The sequence below is a fragment of the Bombyx mandarina genome, chromosome 11 (genome assembly GCF_030267445.1).
Source record: "Bombyx mandarina strain Sakado chromosome 11, ASM3026744v2".
Lineage (NCBI taxonomy): Eukaryota > Metazoa > Arthropoda > Insecta > Lepidoptera > Bombycidae > Bombyx > Bombyx mandarina.
This window is the reverse complement of record NC_143218.1, coordinates 3,756,902-3,781,270: the sequence shown is the minus strand read 5'-3', so window position 1 is coordinate 3,781,270 and position 24,369 is coordinate 3,756,902. Positions and strand designations below refer to the sequence as shown.

At 40.3% G+C, this 24,369-nt stretch overlaps 1 protein-coding gene across 2 annotated transcripts in view; it reads right to left on the bottom strand.

Annotated features, from left to right (window-relative positions):
• Positions 1-22,923, bottom strand: part of Sln (monocarboxylic acid transporter silnoon) — a 29,036-nt gene extending 6,113 nt beyond the window's left edge. Inside the window, exons 1-14 of one of the 2 annotated variants that reach the window (XM_028176277.2) lie at positions 22,475-22,923; positions 13,285-13,383; positions 12,587-12,691; positions 8,644-8,777; positions 7,956-8,149; positions 7,168-7,311; positions 6,366-6,432; positions 5,098-5,213; positions 4,135-4,266; positions 3,485-3,636; positions 3,104-3,170; positions 2,536-2,662; positions 1,648-1,788; positions 107-249 (exon numbers count right to left, since the gene is read on the bottom strand). In XM_028176277.2, coding sequence (XP_028032078.2) covers positions 107-249; positions 1,648-1,788; positions 2,536-2,662; positions 3,104-3,170; positions 3,485-3,636; positions 4,135-4,266; positions 5,098-5,213; positions 6,366-6,432; positions 7,168-7,311; positions 7,956-8,149; positions 8,644-8,777; positions 12,587-12,691; positions 13,285-13,383; positions 22,475-22,507 — 1,654 coding nt within the window. In that variant the 5' untranslated portion in view covers positions 22,508-22,923. Of the gene's footprint in view, positions 1-106; positions 250-1,647; positions 1,789-2,535; positions 2,663-3,103; positions 3,171-3,484; positions 3,637-4,134; positions 4,267-5,097; positions 5,214-6,365; positions 6,433-7,167; positions 7,312-7,955; positions 8,150-8,643; positions 8,778-12,586; positions 12,692-13,284; positions 13,384-20,057; positions 20,121-22,474 lie in introns of those variants that run through there. The other variant, XM_089731405.1, reaches the window with a different exon arrangement.
• Positions 22,924-24,369: the final 1,446 nt, after the last annotated feature.

The window sequence follows — 24,369 nt, the reverse complement described above, 5'->3', positions numbered from 1 at the left end:
CGGGGTCCCTAAGCCTGCTCCTAGTGTTAGAGCTGAGGGCGTCTAATGCAAAGGTTATTGGATCTGATGGATCCGTAAGGACGGGTATAAAAACTACAGTACTCACCGGCGGCTGCCTTCGTGTGCCCTATGGCGACCGTGTACGCCGGCAAGTAGTACAGCGCGTAAGGGGAGCCACAGGACATCAGCGCCACAGACGTACAAAGCAAACCGAATCGCCACGACTTCAACAGCGAAACGTCCAAGTATCTTAAAAAAAAAAAAACACTTTTTTTTACACAGGCTCTCACCGCGGTACATAGCCTTCCTGCCATGGTTTGCCACAACAATGAGTAAAGTAAAGTATCCATGAGTTTTTTTTATTTTTTGCTTATGTGGGTGGATGAAGCTCACAGCCCACCGAGTGTTGGAACCGAGTGATTACTGGAGCCCATAGACATCCACAACGTAAATGCGCCACCCACCTTGAGATATAAGTTCTAAGGTCTCAAGAATAGCTATAGCGACTGCCCCACCCTTTAAACCGAAACGCATTACTGCTTCACGGCAGAAATAGGCAGGGTGGTGGTACCTACCCGTGCGGACTCACAAGAGATCCTATCACCAGAGTTCGGGTTAAGCTCGAGCCGCATCAAATCGTGCTGAGGTAATTGCAGGTCATCACCCCCGTCTCCGCCGATTCACCCTCTCTACTGCACCATAACTATAACTTAGCCAATTTTATAGACACGACCGTTGTGTGTTGTACATCCTTATTAGTTCAAATTTTAACAATCGCCATAACGATCGGTCTGGCGCCGCATCCAGCGGATTCTCTCGATCTCTCTTTGAAAAATGAAATGCCTTTTTCCTCTCGTGCTTGTCTATGGAAGGACTTGTAGTAGCGACTAGGAAACGCCGTGGAGGGTAGTTCATTACAGAGCCGGATGATACATGGGAGAAAAGATCTCTGGAAACGCACTGGGGCACTGAACGCAGTGGTTCTAGGTAGTATGGATGAACTTTTCACTGCTGGCGGGCGGTGCCATGGTAAATTTTGATTGGATTTGATTTTGATTTGAATAGTCCTCAGTGACAGAATAAAATAGAATGTATGTGTATTTGTATGTACACATAAAACTTAACGAGTTCCGACGAACGTAGCAAGTCGAATTTTATGAAATGTAAGTATATATATGACGGAGTTGGCTGGTTCCATGGTGTTTTTAAAATGATGACGTCAGCGTCGCTGACGCCATTCTCTTCATCATTATGATTGCCTTCCATAGTGACAGTAATCAAGAATCACTTTTCCAATGAAATCCGTTTATTGCATTTCAAGTGTACAGCGATTTCAACAGAGAGCTCCGCTCCGTTCGACTGCTCGAGCCGGAATATTTTGTGCAACAATAGTCACTCGTATTCATAGTAGAATAGTGGGGGTAGCTTAGTCGTGAATTCTCTTAAATATCGTCTTAAACAGTTGTTCAAATGTGTATGTAACATTAATTAAATAGTTAACTTTAACTATTTTTAGTTACCTAAACAGTCACGTTGCGCCGACATATATAAAAGATAATATAATTATGTATACGTGAAAATACGCATTTTATGTCTTAATATAATATTTCATTTTGTTGCGGGAATAATCAAGGGAAATATCTATACCTGGATATCTTTTCAACGCAACCCTTGCTCGGTTTCTTCTCGGGTTCTTCGGACTTAATTTCAACTTCTTTCCTGATGACCTGGTCGGCGAGCTTGCTCTGCGTCAAGCGGCTGGTCACGGGCGGACGAATATACAGAGAGCTGGCGTAAAAATCATAATGCATTTGTATATTACTGAATCACGCAAAAATAGCTGATAAAGACAGCTCAATAGGACCTACAATCAATTCAATCGTGGTATGACGCGAGAACAAGTTTAAGCCGAAAATCCGTTTTTCTGCCCCTACTTAATCATCGGTAGTTTAAGGGGCTATTCTAGTTACGTGCGGACTGTTGAGTTCACGGGCTCAACCTGAGAGAACTTACTAATACTGGCCCTAGTAAGAGTAGTGCTTCGCAGAATCTACCAGCGGATCGGAAACGCGACCCACTGAGAAGATCCGTGGAAGAAACTCAGTGGGCATTCGCGCGATACGAATGATGTGGCTGATAGCGTAGTAACGCCATCTAGTATGGAGTGGATAAATCACCGAAGTGACTGTAGTCGATATAATTGCGTATACAAAATCCCATTGAATCATCATCATCATCATCAGCCTATAGCAGCTCACTGCTGGACATAGGCCTCTCCAATCGAACACCACTGAGCACGATAATTTAATAATTTCGGGTCAAATCTGGTTAAGCGAGCGGTTGGTGGTAATCTATACCATATGGTCCGTGCCACCCATGATCGGACACTGGGGAGGAAAGTCACATGTGGTCGCGATCCTCAGCGGTGAGGGAACGATGAAGAAGAAGAGCACGATCCTTGGCTTCCACCACCCTGCACAGAACTTCACTCCACCGTTATATAGTAATACCGTTGAATGGGACATAGCATCTCACCGACTCAATTTCCTTCTCGAAGCCTTGTAGACGCAAGTGCTGTCTGTAGACAGGTCCTCAACTGAATGAAGGATCGACGAGGATCTGATCGGCCGGAGGCGTAGTCTCACTACCTCGCGCGGTAGACCTAAATGAATAGCAGTAGTTTTTGATTATCGGTAGGCAGCAGCTTGGCTCTGCCCCTGGCAATGCTGAAGTCTATGGGCGACGGTAACCACTCACCGTCATCAGGTGGGCCGTATGCCCGTCTGTCCAAAAGGGCAATAATAATTTGATTGAATCTGATTGCTTGCAAGATGCCTTTAAAACTAGAATGGCCTTCATGATGACTAGGTTAAGTCAAGAGAAGACCCACCACCAGCTTACAGTAGATTTTTTTTATTGCTTAGGTATGTGAACGAGGTCACGGCCCATCTGATGTTATGTTACCGTTACCGTTAAACACGTTACCTTTAAGCATTACTGCTTCACGGCAGAAATGGGCAGATTGGTGGTACCTACCCGTGCGGACTAACAAGACGTCCCACCACCGGTAAATATTTAGAGTCCAGTCCAGGCAACAACTTACCGACCACCCCGAGGACGTCCATCCCTTCGGAATCTTCAGAGTCAGACAGCTGGGACTGTCGCATTACCTTCGAACAACGTTTTAGAATAATTAAGCCTATATCGTATGGTACATAAGTGAGTGGTAAATAAATATCGCACATCGACCGTTGGAAAGAGACACGATTTCGGCATCGTAGAGCGTTGTCTCTGTCGCACACACACTGAACGCGGTAGCGTGCGACAAAGATGATGCTCTATGAGGACGGAATTATTCGATTACCTCTTTCTAAAAAAAATTCAAAAAAAGAATTGAACGAAAGAAAGAAAGAAATGAAGAAAGAATGAGAGCCTAACCTTTGCATCAACGAGTCAGTAAATCATACACTACTTATCGGCTTACTTGTATTAAGTTCGGATGCATTATCTCCGTCATTAGGTTCATTCTTTTCGTTTCTTCTTGCAGCAAAACGTTCTTCTGGTTCAGGGTCAGTTCGGGATTGTGGTGGAACAAGCTGTGGAGGCAGTTGTCCTTTAGCGGCTCGATTTTGCCACCTGTTAATGCAATTAGTGTAATGAGGACTCCACTGAGCGGTTGGCGGGGCAAGGGAAAATCGAGGGCAAAAGATCTCGCGGGCGATCTCCAAAACAATGGACCGAAAAAAATAAAAATCAAAAACCCGCGCGGGTGGGTACCACCACTCTGCCTATTTCTGCCGTGAAGCAGTAATGCGTTTCGGTTTGAAGGGTGGGGCAGCCGTTGTAACTATACTTGAGACCTTAGAACTTATATCTCAAGGTGGGTGGCGGCATTTACGTTGTACATGTCTATGGGCTCCGGTAACCACTTAACACCAGGTTGGCTGTGAGCTAGTCACCCATCTAAGCAATAAAAAAAATATAAAAAAACCGACCTCATAAAATCTGTGATTCACTCCAACACTTACTATTAACATAACTGTAAGTTGAATTTAATGTGTTCCAGATAATGTTTGTGCCATATAATTTTATATGGATCCCTAGCTGGGGACCTGTCTTATGGCGGAACCTCACCATCGTTGATGTCGTTGAGTAGAGTGGAGTGTTCGGTCGTGGTGGTGGTCGCTGGGGTCCGCTCCCCGCAGCCTGCCACCGGCGGGGGACGGTATAAGGTCGCCGCCACGCACACGTGCAGCATCCCCCCACCTGCGTACGGGTGCGAATGCTGATGACGATAATCTTAGTCCTCGCACAGACCAGGCTGTTTCTTGTAGGCCGGTCGTAAAATAGCTATACATGCTCTATTCTCAACATCACTCGTAATACCGTGGCCTAAAGGATAAGACGTCCGGTGCATTCGTATCTAACGATGCACCGGTGTTCGAATCCCGCAGGCGGGTACACATTTTTGTAGTTAAAGCGAAATTTCGGAAAATCTACCGCCATTAGTACCAACTCGATTGGCGTTCAGAGGGTCATATAGTTTTCTCGTATTTACCGTCGCACCGCCCGCCACAGGAGTAGAGTTCATCCATGCTACCTGAAGCCACTGCGTTCATTCACAGTGCGTTCCCAGAGATCTTTTTTGCCACGTACCATCCGGCTATGGAATGAGCTCCCCTCCACGGTGTTTCCCGAGCGCTATGACATGTCCTTCTTCAAACGAGACTTGTGGAGAGTACTTAATGGTCGGCAGCGGCTCGGCTCTACCTCTGGCATTGCTGAAGTCCATGTGCAACGGTAAGCACTCACTATCAGGTGGGTATGCCCATCTGCCTAGAAGAACTTATACATAGAAGCGTTTTAAAAAAGTCATTGGGAGCTGTGCTTCGCTTAAGAGTGTGGCTTGAAGAGTGGAGGACAGTGGATTAAATAGCATCTTATGTGTTGACGATTAAACACGTATAACCGTTAAGGGCTAGTTGGAACCAATATATCGACGGTCCCTTCGAACTAATGTCACGACTCTCTCAGGGTGCCTCTTAGACCGGCCCCCCGCCGAGAGCAGCCCCCGCGCCAGCCCCTTCAGACCCTCACCTAACAGAAGAACGGTCCCGTGCAGTCCATAAACATCGACCAGTTTCTCGATCAACATCGGGAAGACGAAGCTGCCGGCAGCCGTCCCGCTCACGCAAATACCATTAGCCAGCGCCCTGAAAAAGATAAGTTCACGACATTCGAATGATTCGGTGGTGCAGTGGTCAGCGCTGACTGCTGGCCCAGGGTCGTGCGTTCGATTCCCAAATCGGGCAAACATTCGTGTTTTTTTCCTACCTATGCTGATAGCCTCGAGAGGCTATATCAGCGTTAACGAACGAGTAAGTGAGCTCACGAGGCTCAAACCTGGTGAAGTTGCTAACACTGGCCCTAGCAAGCGCAGTGCTTGGCAGAATCTATCGCCAGATCGGAAACGAGACCCACTGAGAAGATCCGGCGAGAAACTCAGTGGGCTAACCATTCGTGTGATGAACAGGTTTCGTTTGCACGTTATTATAATATACTAGCATCGCCCCGCGGCTTCACCCGCGGTACGACAATAACCGCGGGTAACACCGCAGGACTCCGCTATCTCGCTATATATATAATACTAGCGACCCGCCCTCGCTTCGCTTCGTAAACATTAATTAAATTTTACTATTGAATAGTTGAGTCCCGCGATGTTACCCGCGGTTATTGTCGTACTGCGGGTGACGCCGCGGGGCGAAGCTAGTCTAAAAAAAGTAGCCTAAGTTACTCCTTATATCATCAGCTACCTGCCAGTGAAAGTCCCGTCAAAATCGGTCCAGCCGATCCAGAGATTAGCCGGAACAAACAGACAGACAGACAGACAGAGAAAAATTGTAAAAAATGTAGTTTTGGTGTATGTACCGTATATATATTCATATGCATGTAGTAAAAAGCGGTTATTTCAATATTACAAACAGACACTCCAATTTTATTTATATGTATTGATTTAAACGTATAGATGTATGTACGGGTAATCCTTCTATAACGCGGTAGATACGTTCCTACAAAGTCCTGTGTTGTGCGAAGCCGTGTTAGGTGTTAGAAACGCCCGGTGATGGATTTACGCCTAGGCCCGGGCTTTCACGATTTGAGAGGCGGCAAAATTTTTTGAAACGACCATTACTATCGGCAATGTTCTCGATAATTTGGAACTTGTCAAACCGAAACGCATTACTGCTCCACGGCAGAAATAGGCAGGGCGGTGGTGCCGATCAGGGCAGACTCACAAGCCGTCCTACCACCAGTTTTAGACTGGCGAATACCGGACCGAATGCTCATCTCGTATTTATGGAGCCGACCTGTGCTTGTCGAAATACTGCGACACGATGACGATGCCTGGCGTTGTGGACAGTCCTCCGCCGATACCTGGAAACGAGAGGATATTGTATCAGAGCCACATCTCCTTCTCCGAACCATAGCTCAATTGCTCAGCATCGCGAAGCGCCTGAGGGGTCTGCGTGCCATCTTCAGCCACTTATATCGGACAGTAGCTCAGTGAAGTCCGTCGCTAGGACACTTGATCATAGGATATTTTCTGGCTCCGACCCTTGGATCGTTTTTTTGTAAATATATTTATTGAATTGTTAAGAGAAAGAGCTCACGGTCCACCTGACGTTCAGTGGTTACCAGAGCCCATAGACATCGATAACGCAAATGCGGCCACCCTCACTGAGATATGAGTTCTAAGGTTTAAGTATAGTTACGACGGCTGCCCCACCCTTCAAACCGAAACGCATTAACTGCTTCAGGGCAGAAATAAGCAGGGCGTTGGTATCTATGGTGCGGACTCACAAGTGGTCCTACCACCAGTTTCTATCCACTTTAACCGTCACTATGAGTATGTCACATGGTACATGATGCTTATGCTGAGCTGAAACGGAAATAGCGTTCGTGGCCTAAAAGGCAAGACGTTCATTGCGTTCCAAAAGATCCCGCAAACTAGCTTATTCAACTACGGCACCCCTCAAGTGAATTCTTGTGACGCTTTTACATTATTTGACAGGCATCTGTGAAAGACGGTAACCACTATCACAGGACAGGCGGTCCGTCTGCCTTCGGGAACAACAAGAGACCAGCCGCTTGGGTCATCGCCCAACTCACCGGTCATGACCCCGAAACTGAGCAGCAGATGTAGCAGTCCCGTGCTGAAGAACGAGAGAGCGAGTCCACTTGCGCAGAATAGCCCCCCGATGAACACGACCAGCCTGCAGGAGTACTTCTCGCAGAGAGCCGACGAGAGTGGCGCTGCGGAGAACACCGGATAAGAGCGTGGTGCTGGTAGTCAGGTCCACACCGAATACCATAAACAGAAACTGTGTTATCAGTTTTATTATTATTCTACTGGTGGTAGGACCTCTTGTGAGTCCACAAAGGCAGGTACCACCACCCTGCCTATTTCTACCATGAAGCAGCAATGAGTTTCGGGTTAAAAGGTAGGCAGGTGTTGTAACTATGCTGAGATCTTAGAACTCATACCTCAAAGTGGGTAGCGGCATTTACGTTGTATGTGTCTACGGGCTCCGGTAACCACTTAGCACCAGGTGGGCCGTGAGCTCGTCCACGGACCTAAGCAATAAAAAAAAATTGATGGACGAGGTCTCAGTATACCTAGTGTTAAGTGCTCACCGAAAACAATGATATCAACAACATAAACGCTACAACCACCCTGAGACATGAGTTCTAAGGTCTCCGTTTTTACAGTACAACGGCTGGTGGCGAAAATTGTAATATAGATACAATATTCCAAGGATCGACATCCTCAGTATGACAGATGCGTGCACACCATCCTTTGCACCAGAACGCATCGCTTCGCCTCCCACCGGTGAGTTATGAACATCATTACCACACTAATCTATGAAAATAATACACGAAAAATGATATCCACTCACCTAAAGCCAAGCACAACGTCGACAGAGCGGCCGGAATCCACGAAGCGACCGAAGCAGACGAATCCGGAAACGTTTCCATTATCTCCACGTACAGAACCCCGTAGGACTTGAAGAGTCCAGCCACCCAGAACTGAACCATGAACGCGCCGAATACCACCACCCAGCCGTAGCCGCCGTCGGGAGGGACGATGCTCCTGTAAGGGGAGAAGTCGGTTATCATCTATATACACAGAAAACCAGGGCTCTCGATATCCTTTTTACTGCTTTTGTTGCTGCTTCTGTTTTTTGTGTACAATAAAGAATACTATAGCCAGGGTGCGGTCCATCCAGTCCTTCTGCTAATACCCTCAAGACGTTGTTGGCGTTTCCCCCTCATCATTCTCCTTTCCTTCTTACAATCACTTGGGGTCGGTGCAACATGTTTCCTCCTTCCATACTCCTCTATCATATACCGTTTCTCCGCTCACTCCCCTCTTACACATATCGTCTTTCACGCAATCCATCCATTTCTTCTTAGGTTTTTGTGTTTCCCCCTACTCTACGCATAATGGAAACTCCGTGTAATGAAAAGTTTGGAAAAGAAATTCGCAACAACCTTTCATTTTAGTGAGTCAAATTCTTTTAAAGTCCATTGCGCTTCGGTCATTACCACAGACCGCCTACCGTCGCACCTGTCGTGTATACTCACTCGGCATTCGACCCTGGAGGTCTCAACTTCCTTGACGCGGCCAGTAGTGGCCTCGCCGTCACCGAAGACAGCGTCAGCAGGGAATCCTCCTCCTGCTCCGTCGGAGACATCGCCGAGAGATACGCGCCGACTTGCTGTTACCAAATAACTCGGATTTCAAATAATTTGCATTAATCAATACATAGGCCTTTCCAGTTTCACCAGGAATGGTGGGCGAGCAAAGGCTCAGCCAGGAGGGGTGGGATTTGCTAACAGCTACCCGATCGCCTCCAAAGGAGACCTAACAACTCAAGAGCAACTGCTTCGCGAATGAATTTACCACCGGATCGGAATCGTCCGTAAATATGCAGCGAATACAGAAACACGTGATATGGAAAGCGCGTTTACAAAGGACATTCGGTTGGATACCGAAGTACAAATTGGAATCCTTTTTATCAATGTAACGATGTGCCAATTGGATCCGCGAATAAAGAAACCTTTAGTTGCGAACATAGGAATTTGGTCACATTTTTTATAATCCGTGTATAATAACCGGCAAACTTCTTGAGCATTTGTCGACGTAGTGGGGGTAAGTTTGCGCATGGTACACTCACGTGCAAAAACATTACTTACTCTGCGTCATAATGCTATTAAATTATTAAAATCAACATATGTATTTATTTATATATTTATTAGAACATCAACAAAACATATAGGTTAATAATTGTAATAATTTAATCTTGGGGTAAAATAGATATTCCTTCTATTAAGTCAAAACTAGAGCTGTTGCCAGGTCTTGGTTCAGTTGAAGCGAAGCTGGTATTTGTAATTTTTTTTTCGTTATCATAATCTTGACCATCATCATCATCACTGTTTTCATCACCCGAGTCGCTATCATCGTGATGAGTCGACATAGGGCTCATCGGCGTAGTTTACAACTCGGTCGATTCGGTCTTCTTTTTTGTCTATAATTAATTATTTTTTGAAGATATTCGATTCGTAGTAATCGAATGTTACTTTTTTCATTTACCAGCTTCCGATTATTTTCTGTTCTTTTTTTCCATCTGAAGCCTAGCTCTTTCATAATTCGTCGTAAGCTTCATTCCGAGCCATTAAAATTTATATCTTCTTTAAATTTTTCGAAGCCTTTCTACGATACGGAGTTTCGCTGCTTGTTACGTAGTTATTATGATTACATCTTTTTATTACAGATTGAACGAAACTATCCATTCCGGTAACTTTCTTCTTCCCTGATCTTTTCTTACCCGGAGTCCGAAACACGGCGAGCAAGCCAGAGCCTTTAGCTTCGTTAATAATGCACCTAACAGTACTCACTGATGTTTTTGTTGCTTCCGAAGTCTGTTTTAATTTTTCCATATCATTCTTCCCATGTTTTATAAAGAAGCAATATACGTCGTACACAAATTTTCTACCCTTTCTTTTAAGTACTACACCAGTTTGTCACGGCATAGTGTATGTTTTATAAAAAATCAACAAACACTCAACAAATAGCAATGGCAACAAAGTCCACAAGCAATTATAACAAATAACTTAACGATTAATAACGATAGACTTTCCACTGTACGCAAGCGTACTTTTGGGAGCAAGCGGAATGAGGGCGCAGTGCGGGACGCAGGGTTCGACTGATCTACCAATAACGCGCTCGATACGATTTCCCCTGCCGTCGCGCCTCACCCTCACCACCAAAGTGATCCAAAATTCGGTTCTGCGCAGTCAAGGTCATTTGCTCACGAAGTTTGCCGATTACTATACCTATATTGAAAACGTGATTGAAGGAAGTGCGAATAAGCATCACTGTATAAAATGGCACCCTGTGAATAGAACTCTTTGGGACAAATTTAACGAGCCGAGTTCTATAACGGTCCAAGGGCAGTATAGCATCTCAACACACAACTTTCTGGTGCAATGTAATGTATTGTCATCATCAGTATAACGCTGATGTTGAGTGATCACCGGAGCTCACAGCGTGAACGTCGCCACCCACCCTCTGCCCCTTTACGCATAAGACCGAAGTTTGAATTGGCACTAACAAACCCTGACCTACCCTTAAAACATGACTTCGGTGGGCTGTCAGCTCGTCCAACCATCTAAGCAATAAAAATAAAAAATAGACAACACGGTCCGATCAAATATTGCGAGTTAGATTTTTATCATACGCCCAGTGGTGGATTTACACTAGAGGCAGTCGGGGCAAGTGCCCAGAGCGGCAAATTTTTGAAAGTAAGAAAAAAAAACAAATCTAATATATAAAATTCTCGTGTCACAGTTTTCGTTGCCATACTCCTCCGAAACGGCTTGACCGATTTTGATGAAATTTTTTGTGCTTATCCGGTATCTATGAGAATCGGCCAACATCTATTTTTCATCCCCCTAAATGTTAGGGGTTTAACCCCTAAATTTATTTTTTTATTTTTTAGACAAAATTTTTAATTTCTATTTTTTTATGATACAACATACAAAAACACATACAATCCTCAATTTTCACCCTTCTACGATAAACCCTTATTTTTTATTTGCTAATTAAAAACTTTAAATTTTTTTGCGAGAATTTTGTTTTTATTTTGTTATGACGTAGAATTAAAAAAATCATATTACTCTGAAATTTTCACCCCTCTACGATCAACCCCTATTTTTTATTTGTTAATTATAAACTTTAATTTTTTTGGCAAGATTTTCATTTTTATTTTTATTTTGTCATGAATTAAAATAAAAAATCTGATGTTACTCTCAATTTTTCATCCCTCTATGATCAACCCCTATTTTTTGTTAATTATAAACTTTATTTTTTTGGCAAGTTTTTTATTTAGTTTTATCATGACTTAAAATAAAAAAAATCATATTATTCTCAATTTTACTCTTATACGATCAACCCCTATTTTTCCATCCGCAATAAGGTTGCAAGATGGCAATCAAATATTATAGTTGTAGTACGATAAATTCTTATTCAGAGTTTATACTTTCAAGTTCCTTTAATTATGATTTTTTTTAAATTGAATTTGATCTCCCGCGCTCGCCGGTCGACTACTGATCAACTATCAATCGATCAGCTATCCCCACCAGGTGTCACCACTGATCCAGCAAAAATCACGTAGTAGGGATGGGGACGAAGCCGGTCTCCTGTCTTACTTACTCACTATACATCATAGATTAAACACTTAATATATTTGAGAGCTATACAATACTATACATTTTTCAGCCATGTTTTGTTGGTTTTATTTGTGTATCAATAGTATGTTCAGTAGGTCTGAGAATCGGCTACTATCTATTTTTCATACCCCTAAGTGAAAAGGGTTGTCCACCCCAAACATTTATTTTTTATTTTAATTTTTTGGATATATTTTTTTGTTTATAATGTGGTATTATGTGGTTAAATGAGGTTTTTTTTTTTTTTTTTTCTTTTTTTTTTTTTTATTGCTTAGCTATGTGGACGAGCTCACAGCCCACCTGATGTGAAGTGGTTACTGGAGCCCATAGACATCTACAACGTAAATGCGCCACACACCTTCTACAGTAAAACTTCCCTAAAAATATTATTTAAGGCAACACAACGTTTGCCGGGTCAGCTAGTATTCATATAAAGTTTTGGCAATAAAGTACGTATTTAAATTTTGAAAAATAAAATATATAAACTGTAAGTTTAAGTAAAATTCCAGTAATGGGGCGAATCTTTTTCCGGTACCCAGGAGCGGCATTCGGTTTAAATCCGGCCCTGCGTACGCCCTCTTATCTTTAGACCTTAGACCTGTAAACAAATACGGCACTAACTTCTATGTCATCAGCTAAATCATTGCGAGTCCAGCCTTTGACCCTTTAGACAATTAATTATTGCGCCATCGTGTCAGAATTATTCTCCTGATGACATAAACATGATGATGTCTAAAAACATCTGGACTTCAGATTCAAATAGCTTTGGTTATTGAGCTAAACTAGCAAGCACACGTACCGTAGCTAAAGGCAGCTCCAACACCAGACTGGTAGGTCTTTGCTTCTCGATTGGGGCCGAACGCACGGAGAGCAACGACCCGGCCTTGTCTGAAGACAGAGTCGCCTGCAGATGAAAATATATTTAGGTTAATCCTGTACTCTCTCAAGCCTACATGTCTGCATCTGCTGCAGGGCTAGATTTAGGGGAGGACAATCGAGGCGAAAGCCCCTCGGCCTCCACAATAAAGACTTTAGAAAAAAAACACGTGTGACACTCGGGGAATGCCGTGGTAAAGTTATTGCATAGCATTTTTTATCAACTTATGCAATTATAATTAGACAATCATATTTTATTTGCGCAACGTGTGAATGTGTTGAACGCGAGCTACATGGTAGGCGGAGTAGGGTGGTGTTAGGTTTTATTTTCGTTACGGAATTTCTTGATTCGGTCGCCTTCGTTATTTTTTTTTCATTGTTTTACATATCGTTAACGTTGACACAAAAATTCAATTTCAGATAATTCTTGTGGAAGTCAATCGTGAACATTTGTTAAGTACGTCTATTTCATTAGAAAAATTAGTACTTGCTAGCGGGATTCGAACACTGTTGCATCGCTACATACGAATCCACCGGACGTCTTATCCTTTAGGCCACGACGACCTCATGTGCGTGATTTTTTCCTAGTTATTTCTTAATAAATTCGTTTTTCCGGCTCACCTCAACATTATTCTCTGTTGGAAGGTCAATGGAGCACGACAGCGCGGTCGTGGGAGGCGCCGAGCAGCCCAGGACCTGATCGTCGAGGTTCGAAAACTCCTGAAATATGACATGAAGTTTATTGTTAATTGTATTACAAAGAAAATAATCCATTGGTGCAATTAGTTATAACGTTTCTGGCGATTATAATGCTTGTGTTTAGGGCGAGCTTTTTAACGTTCTCGCTAGCGTAAAAGTTAACTCAAATTTTTAGTTGGAACAGCGTCCCTAGTGGCAAACGTAGGCAGACGTTATTAGTACGTAGTAGTAGTACGTACTTTAGTAGACGTATTAAAGACGTCATTTCTGACCTGGTGGATCACTAGTTTTATAGCAGTGTAGGCGCATACCAATTTTCAATTGACCATCTCTATATTATATACTGGGTGTTAGGAGACCGCTTCCGAAAACGAAGACAGACGATAATACTAATGACACCTTTGATGATGGGACGGGGAAAAAAACACGTGTGGCACTCGGAGACTACCGCGGTAAAGCTATTGCATAGCATTTTTTATCAACTTATGCAATTATAAATCGACAATAATAATTTAATATTAAAACAACAATAAAATAAGATCCGGCGAGAAACTCAGTGGGCTAACTTTCAATGAATCTGCTACATTTTGAGTATTCCTATTTGACCGCGCACTCACTAGAGGGCGCTACATGGGATAGAGACACGCCTTTGGATGCTAGTTCTAACTCTCATTCGCCCAGAATCAACGGTAAAGCTAGTTTATTTTTAATGCCACTCCAATCACTGAATGAGTAGTAGGAGTAGCAATAAAAAAATTTCGACTAAGCGATAGAAAATGGCACGCCAACGCATTGTAATGTGATATAATTTTCTATTTTACAATTCCGTTTGTCGCCGATAGATGGCGCTTGACGCAAAAGCTGAATCGCGCTATCATTGTGTTACCCATGAAATTATATCACATATTTTGATAGTACATAAATCGGTGTTCAGACATCTTACTCTAAACACTACACAAGCACAACGTGTGGATGTGTTGAACGCGAGCTACATAGTAGGCGTAGTGAGGGTTGGAAGGTTTTTTTCGTTACGGAATTTCACGATTCCGCTCTCAAGCCGCGCTCAAGGCCCCCGATAAAATCTATGCAATAGCTTAAAAATCGATCCTGATTTAAAAAAAATCATATTTTTAAAACGTTATATTAGCGTCATTTCCGCTTCATGATGATAGTACAGCTAAATGAAACGATTAGACTTGCGCAAAACATCACTTCCCAATGTAATGTGATATGACATCATTTTTACAGACAGGTGATATTACTCGAAAACATTACACATCACTCTTAACATTACTCGGTGCGTTCAATAGATACTGTGACGAATACATTGTATCTATACACCCGAATCATTACTTAAGTGATGTGTTCATAGTACTTTGTATTGTAATACACTGTTATATTACTTGACAGAGATTGACTTACTTAATAATATAATAATTTTATTTTTTACTTAATATAATTTATTGCGGGATGAACAGATTTCATATGGCGACTTAGACTGCAAATTGAGCTCAACAATAATGTTAATATACGAGAGCAGTAGACGCATTGTTTCGGCGCGGTCTCCTCAAGTACATCCAAAGAGGACTGTACTTTCATTTAGACGCCATTCTTTCTTTCACTTATTAAACACGCATTAAAACAAATAATAAAACTATCTTCAAACAAGTGCTTATGTAATTCAAACACAAAAATTAATATGAAATATTACTAAACAATTACGAGCGACTAGCGATTTTACAAAAGTTGCGAATAAAAAATTAAGTAACTACTTGCGGGGAACTACCGGCTGGCCGCATGAAAAATATAAACACAAATATAGTAATCGGCAAACTTCTTGAGCAAATGACCTTGACTGCGCAGAACCGAATTTTAGATCACTTTGGTGGTGGGGGTGAGGCGCGACGGCAGGGGAAATCGTATCGAGCGCGTTATTGGTAGATCAGTCGAACCCTGCGTCCCGCACCGCGCCCTCATTCCGCTTGCTCCCAAAAGTACGCTTGCGTACAGTGGAAAGTCTATCGTTATTAATCGTTAAGTTATTTGTTATAATTGCTTGTGGACTTTGTTGCCATTGCTATTTGTTGAGTGTTTGTTGATTTTTTATAAAACATACACTATGCCGTGACAAACTGGTGTAGTACTTAAAAGAAAGGGTAGATTGTGTACGACGTATATTGCTTCTTTATAAAACATGAGAAGAATGATATGGAAAAATTAAAACAGACTTCGGAAGCAACAAAAACATCAGTGAGTACTGTTAGGTGCATTATTAACGAAGCTAAAGGCTCTGGCTTGCTCGCCGTGTTTCGGACTCCGGGTAAGAAAAGATCAGGGAAGAAGAAAGTTACCGGAATGGATAGTTTCGTTCAATCTGTAATAAAAAGATGTAATCATAATAACTACATAACAAGCAGCGAAACTCCGTACCGTAGAAAGGCTTCGAAAAATTTAAAGAAGATATAAATTTTAATGGCTCGGAATTAAGCTTACGACGGATTATGAAAGAGCTAGGCTTCAGATGGAAAAAAAGAACAGAAAATAATCGGAAGCTGGTAAATGAAAAAAGTAACATTCGATTACTACGAATCGAATATCTTCAAAAAATAATTAATTATAGACAAAAAAGAAGACCGAATCGACCGAGTTGTAAACTACGCCGATGAGCCCTATGTCGACTCATCACGATGATAGCGACTCGGGTGATGAAAACAGTGATGATGATGATGGTCAAGATTATGATAACGAAAAAAAATTACAAATACCAGCTTCGCTTCAACTGAACCAAGACCTGGCAACAGCTCTAGTTTTGACTTAATAGAAGGAATATCATTTTACCCCAAGATTAAATTATTACAATTATTAACCTATATGTTTTGTTGATGTTCTAATAAATATATAAATAAATACATATGTTGATTTTAATAATTTAATAGCATTATGACGCAGAGTAAGTAATGGTTTTGCACGTGAGTGTACCATGCGCAAACTTACCCCCACTACGTCAACAAATGCTCAAGAAGTTTGCCGGTTATTATACCTATATTAAAATTCAGACGTACCATAGGTATAAAAATGTACCTAGCGGCCAGGGCATACGGTTCAAAATCACTAGGAATAATTCCGTGTCGCTTGCTCATTTATTTTGCGTAGATCGGTCTGTCTCGCTCGCTCGGTTCCGTTCGTGTATCAAGCAACATTACACGACAAAGAAAGAAACATGTTGGGTGATAGCTTCGCTAGAAGTAATATTGTTCTGTGGGTGATAGTATGATGTTTGTTTCCTTCGCGTAATGTGTGATGTTGCATTACATCGTAGAGTAATATTACCGGAGTAATATCACTCGCATTACTTACACATGTCTAGAAACGATAGCTTCATAAAAAATACATTACTCTACTAAAAAAAAACCAGCAATAAAATATTTCCATAAATCCATACATTCTTGCAAACTTTCGCGTTTATAATAAATAGATGGGGTGATTTGTGAATTTTTAAAATACATAGTCTTATGGCTCTGATGTAAAGTTAGGTTTTTCAAGTTACGAAAATTCCGGTTTCTCCTGTCGACGTTCTCATCTTAATTATATCGAGGAGTGAAAGGCCATTTGCTATGAACAAAAATTCGCTTAACACGCGACATTAATTGTCTTCATAATCAAAGATGCTTTATATTTAGTATCAGCATCAACAGTTCGATGTTTTTAATTGAACTTCAATTAGTTTACCCCATTCGAAGAGCTGAAGAAGAGAGAGAGAAGGAGATAGAGAGAGAGGAAGAGAGAGAGAGAGAGAGATGATTCTTTATTATACACCAAAAAACAAATAAACAGTGCGATACATTAAATACAAAAAAAATACAATTGGCATTCTTATCGCTAAGAGCGATCTCTTCCAGACAACCATCAGGTGGAAAAGAATCATTTGGAAACGAATCACGAATTACGGAAGTTTTTTTTTAAAGATATTTTTTCCTAAGTTTATTCAGTAAGCGACTCTCCTGTGAAATTGCAAAAATGTCGCTTCAATACCTCGATATAATATCATTATCCGTTCCGTCAAAGAACTTCCAAATTAACTAAGGCAGTGATGCTTAAAAAATCATTCCCGATCCTGTGGACACAATGGAAAGCAGTCGACGTCGTCCCAAACACGTCATTTCGGATCCTCCCGATCTACTAACGATGCTTTTAGGTACCTCAAGCACCGGTCACCGTTCTCGTCGAACCCGTCGCTTGTGACGAAGGGCTCGACGAGTAAATTAACCCTCGGACACAGCCCACTGAGTTTCTTGCCGGATCTTCTCTGTGGGTCGTGTTTCCGATCCGGTGGTAGATTCTGCGAAGCACGGCTCTTGCTAGGGTTCGTGTTAGCAACGTCATCAGGTTTGAGCCCCGTGAGCTCACCTAATAGTTAAGGCGACGCTGATATAGCCTCTCAAGGCTATCAGCTTAGGTAGGAAAAAAAAAACTTAATTTTTTTTACGATATACCTCACGTGACCTCTGATAATTACGCGAGTTTATATAACGCTTATTTACAACACTACAATCACGAGAAATGCATTGTGTATTAATTCCAATGGTTGCCTTCTAGCCGCAGTGTCTGCAGTCAGTGACCCCGCTGACCTAAATACTTACTCGCCAATACAATTCAAGGCACAATTTGTCTCGACTAAGGTTATATGGGCGCAAACGCGACTGTTTGCAATAATTAACATGATTTAAACTTTAGTTTATTCTATGGTGTTATTTATTATCAAGATGAAACTGTTAATTAACTGTTATTTAATATTTAGCGGACACTCTTTTCATGTAATGCTCAGAATATGTTTAAATATTTATATTATTGTTTAAAAACATAAATGACTGATAAAATAATCAAATATTAATAAAGCATAAATATTAATAATACATTATGTTGTACTTACTTAACAATAATTATTAATGTTTAATTATAATACTTAATCTAATTATTAATTTAATAATTTGATTAAATATTGCAATTGTTACGGAAATCATGTTGTTGGCGCCATATATTATTAGGCGGGATAATATTAATGTTAGTTAAATTATGATATTTATGGAGTGTTCTTAGTAATTTATACAAAGTAAATTAATATAAGAGTCATGTAAAAACCGCTAAAATATTTATTGTGAATATTAAGCTATATTTTATTGTATTATTTCGCAGTCATTCCGTTTGTTTGTTTAACAGAAGTTGTAGTTGCTATAACCAAAACAAAATGGGTGATTGTGTAAAACCTAAGACGTGGCTTTTTGTAATAAATATGTTAACTTTAGAATTGTAATATGGGCTCTAAAACATTTTGACATCTGAAACTTGAAGACAAATATTTTTTTGTATAGCAACTACCGACATCTTATACTGGATGCCCTTAAGCTTATATGTTGTTAAAGTAAAGGCATTTAAGTATTGTATAACTAAACATAGAAAATAAAAAAAAATTATAAATCATACAAGTCTATATTTTTTATAGTCAAATTTACAAAATACTTCATCTATACTAATCTATACTAATATTATAAAGAGGAAAGATTTGTTTGTTTGTTTGTTTCGAATAGACTCCGAAACTACTGGACCGATTTGAAAAATTCTTTTTCCATTAGAAGCCGACATTGTCCCTGATGAACATAGGCTACTTTTTTTTGTTTGTTTCATGTGTGTTTTAATGTTTCCGAAGCGAAGCGAGGGCGGGTCGCTATTAAAAATAAAATAGGTAAAGGATCCGTCCATAGGAGCAATGAGAAACTAATCGAATCGAAGCCATCTAGTGGCCGAGGGCCGTAAGCATTTTTGTGGAGTGCTTGAGTTGCATAACTATAACAAAATGTGTATTATATGATTGTATTGTATTTTCATAGTAATAGATCTTATTGTGTGAAAATCCTGATGTAAAGCTGACAATTACAATAGCGCATTTAAACCTAGCTATTTGCTGGTAAGAGGCTATTTTAACTACGTTGATACCGGTTGGTGAGCTCACGGGCTCAAACTGAAAGAATTTGCCAACACTGGCCCTAGCAAGAAAAGTGCTTCGTTGAATCTACCACCGGATTGGAATCACGACCCACTGAGAAGATCCGGCTAAAAACTCAGTGGATTGTATTTAACCACATAACGTGATTAGTTTAAAATGTTTATTACACGGCAGTCTAAGGGTTAATATATTGTTAAATATACAATTTTACTGCAGTAAATAATACGTGCTAAGTAGAAAATAAGATAATAGTAATTTAATTATCTACGAGCGAACCCAATGATACTACCCTATAACCTAATAATATTAAAGGCTCGTGAAACAAGCGCCATATTTTTGAAAAAAAAAACCCCATTGCTATATATAACAACGACAGCTATGCTGTGCAAAGTTTCAAGTCGATCGGAAAATGCACTAAAGTATCAATTTACGAACAAACACAATAAAATTATACGTTTTTAAGTAAAATTCAAGTTAATTTAAAAGTTTTGACAATTTATCAGATACCGAAAATTGATAAATAGCCAATGATATTTTATTAAAGTAAAAAGAAGCAGATATGTTTCTAGCGCACGTCAAGTTAAGACTCGAAAACAGGCCAATTGGGACGTTTCGTCTTTAGTCGCGCCTAAACAAATGCAATAATAATATAACAAGTGTAATCGTTCCAATTATAGCTATCTTTTTTACTCACGCGCTTATCCCATCTTTTGTACTTTCCATTAATGCTACTTGTCAACATGTGTGTGCACTATATCGGTACGTAGGCAGATATATATGGCGCGATCAGATTTGCAGATTTGAAGAGTCAGTTACCGTACTATAAAGATATCTGTTGTATAAAAAATCATTGTAAATAGCATTATAAATATCGCAACCTACGGATTTTGCAAAGTGCAACAAAACGTTATTCGTCTCTGTCGCGCTCAGCTAGTTTGAAACAGGATGGAAAGAGACAGAGCGCATCAACTTCCTATGTTGCGCTGTGATTATAGGTATGTTGGCTTCGCTGCAATAACGCCGCGATCCGCGAATAGATAGGTCAAAGGAAAAAATGTAAGTTAATTAATTTAAAATTTCATTACTACTGTGTTATAATGAATTTAAAATTACTAAGGCACACGTGTTTTATTTATACTTTTTAATACAGAACTAGCTGACCCGGCAGACTTCGTAGTGCCTCAATCGATAAAATATAAAAGACCTAAACTTTTGTATAAAATAAACTTAAGACAAACAAAATGAATCCGTTCGACGGGGGACACATCAAAGGAAAAACAAAATTGTTATTTTTATTTAATTCCGAACATTTTCATAATTATCTAACCTTTTAAACCTTCTCTGGACCTCCACAAATAATTCACAATTAATTCCACAAATCGGTCCAGCCGTTCTCGAGTTTTAGCGAGACTAACGAACAGCAATTCATTTATATATATATAGATAAAGAGAAAACGTTTGAATTAAATTTATATACAAAGACTCGCAACAAAAAAAAAACCTAATTTACTTCTAAATTCGGTTTGCTTTAAAACCAGTCTTGATATTATAAGTATGGTCGGATTTAGTTTGTATATTTTGTAAATTGTTTTAATATTAATTAGTGTTTAAGGATATTTCGTGTAGTGGAAAGCTAGCTTTGACTTAAGCAACATTTTTGCAATATTACAGGAGAGCCATTTAAAGTTCTAGAAAAAATATAACAAAAAACTTCTTTAGCTATTCGAATGGAATAAACTCAATTGAAGTTCAATTTGAAACATCGAACTGTTGATGCTAATATTAATAGGCTTCAAGGCGAGCAATAGGTACCTAATCGTTCACGATTGACTTCCACGGTGAAGGAATAACATCACCACATAGTATAAAACAAAGTCCCATTATCTGTCTGTCCCTAATGTATGCTTAAATCTTTAAAACTACGTAACGGATTTTGATGCGGTTCTTTTTAATAGATAGAGTGATTGAAGAGGAAGGTTTATATGTATAATAACATCCATTAAATAGTGGAGAAATCGATAATAAATTACAGTTTCCGAAGCGAAGCGAGGGCGGGCCGCTAGTCGTTTAGTTAAATTCAAATCCGCAAAATTATAATTTGCGTAATTATTGGTGGTAGGACCTCTTTCTTGTGGGTCCGCACGGACAGGTACCACCACCCTACCTATTTCTACCGTGAAGCAGTAATGCGTTTCAGTTCGAAGGGTGGGGCAGCCGTTGTACTGTTAAAAGTTAGACCTTACAACTCATGTCTCAAGGTGGGTGGCAGCATTTACGTTGTAAATGTCTATGGGCTCCGGTAACCACTTAACATCAGGTGGGCAGCAAGCTCGTCCACCCATCGAAGAAAAAAAAACAAATTAATGGCTAATTAAGCTATGATTATAAACGTGTCTTTATTATTTTACACTTTGTTAATTGATCTAATAAAAAATGTCACATCTATTTAATTCATATCACCAATTTCATTTCGGATAGGTACCTACCTACTGTGTTACGGAGCGGATCCGAGAGCTCTTTTTAATAAAATGAAAACTTTGATTGACACATGAGTTTATTTGAAATAGAATTAAAAAAGAACTGGTACAAATTATATGTGTTTCCACTGCTAAAGCTCAATCTGTTTTATTGCGTTTTTAGTAATAAATTGCCTCAATATTATAGACGATGCATCGGGAATGCTTTAGTCTGTCTTTTTACTATTGTGTTGGTAATAACGGGCATGTATGCCAGTATGAAGAGTTTAATTATATTGTCGATATATGACCTATTTTCTAATAATATCTTTTAATATGTGGCGTTTAAGAACGCACCTTTTTTGTGATGCATAAGCCGGAACGCACGAGAGGTGAAAAAAAAAGAAGATAGTCTGTGACATGAGATTTTTTTACCGCCGAAAATATGTACTTAAGAAGAAAAAAATAATAACTGTGTAACTTAAAACTGTGTAAGCCGCTGCAACAATAAAACTCCTATTTCACGCGAAATAAAGAAGGGACTCTCTAAGGACTCCCTTGCTTCTTTTTTGTTCACCACTCGTGCGTTCCGGCTTGCGAATCATAAAAAATGTGCGTGCCATAAATCCTAGATATATCACTGGAAACATCTTACCTGATTATAGTTGAATGTTCTGGGTAGTGACATTTTCTTATTGGGATGTCAGGAGGTAACGAAATGTACAGAAAATGATCTTCAGATTCCGTAGATTCGAGTTTGACGACTCTTTTCTTGAATAAAACGGCTATAGCCGCCTTATACATTGGTTTTGTATAACGATTAACTGTTTCGGAACCCGTTTTAACTAATTTCTTTGGACTTTTTTTAAACAAATATTCTTCTAACACGTATAATGTCGAAAAACGCTATGGAACTTGCTTTTTTTAAAATTAAATTACGGCGATAATACAACCAACATTTTCTCTTTTAACAATATTCGAATGAGATCACAGTTAATTCTGCTAAAATTAATATCAAATTTCTGTATATATTATTATATATTTTGTTCGTTCGTCGTATCAAGCGAGCGCCTGGCACAAATGTAATAGCAATTTCTGAGAGCGAAGCTTGCGCGATTGCGCAGAAGGGGTAATCGATACAGTTCAATTTTGACATAAATAGGTACTACATAGGTACTAGGAACAGACAGACACGGATGATTCACTTTTATATAGTCATCGAAGCACGTATATAATTATCATAACACACCCACGAGTGAGCGGATGCGTCAAATAAAATTTTAGATTAAATTTTATCGTAACATATTCTTAAAAATATAGTTTTATTAAAACTTTAATCGCGGGATTCCTTAGTCCACTTGGTGCGCAAATTCACGTTGTGACGGTTTTTTTTCCTACCTAAGCTGGTGGTAGCCTTTAGAGGATATGCCAGCGTAACCAAGCGAGTAAGTGAGATCACGAAGCTCTAACCTGAGGACGTTGCTAACACTGGCCCTAGCGAGAGCCGTGCTTCGCAGAATCTACTACCGGATCGGAAACGCGACCCACTGAGAAGATCCGGCGAGAAACTCAGTGGGCTGTGTCTGTGGGTTAATTCACTCGTCGAACCTTTTATCAAAGCGACAGGTTCGACGAGAACAGTGACCGGTGCTTGAGGTCCCTAAAAGCATTTATTTTTTTATTGCTTAGATGGGTGGACGAGCTCACAGCCGACTTAGTATTAAGTGGTTACTGGAGCCCATAGACATGTACAATATAAATGCCGCCACCCACCTTGAGATATGAGTTTTAAAGTCTCAGAATAATTACAACGGCTGCCCCAACCTTCAAACCGAACCGCATTACTGCTTTACGGTAGAAATAGGTAGGGTGGTTGTACCTACCCATGTGAACTCACAAGAGGTCCTACCGTGAGTAATTACGCAAATTATAATTTCGCGGGTTTGATTTTAATTACACGATGTTATTCCTTCACTGTGGAACTCAATCGTGAACATTTGTTAAGTACGTATTTCATTAGAAAAATTGTTACTCGCCAGCGGTGTTCGAACACCGGTGCATCGCAACAACGAATGCACCGGACGTCTTATCCTTCAGGCCACGACGACGACGTACATAAATTAATTTGCAAATCGCTTCTGCACCATCCCAATGAGAAAAGCAACGGTTCGTATATACACTATCCAACGTACTGGCGGTCATTTTCAGTAGAGCCTTTGAGTTGCCTCATATCCTGGATATCAAGGAAGCCTTTTCCATAGTGGGCAAGCAATTTAAGTGTGCATCTGCGAACATTCCAGACGCGCTGCAGAAGCAAGGCAAGCTCATCAATTACCCGAAAAAAGGTGATTGCTTAGTGCGAGTTTCCCTTCGTTTGCCGCCAGGAGCGCTGTCCCAACTCCATACAAAGTATAGTTAACTTTTACGCTATCGAGAACGTTAAAAAACCCGCACTAAGCACACAGAAGGTTTTATTAGAAACTCCTCTTAATAGTAACGAAAGAGAGGAGTTGCACGTTTCCGCCGTGTAGAGAAAGACCAGTAAGTGTA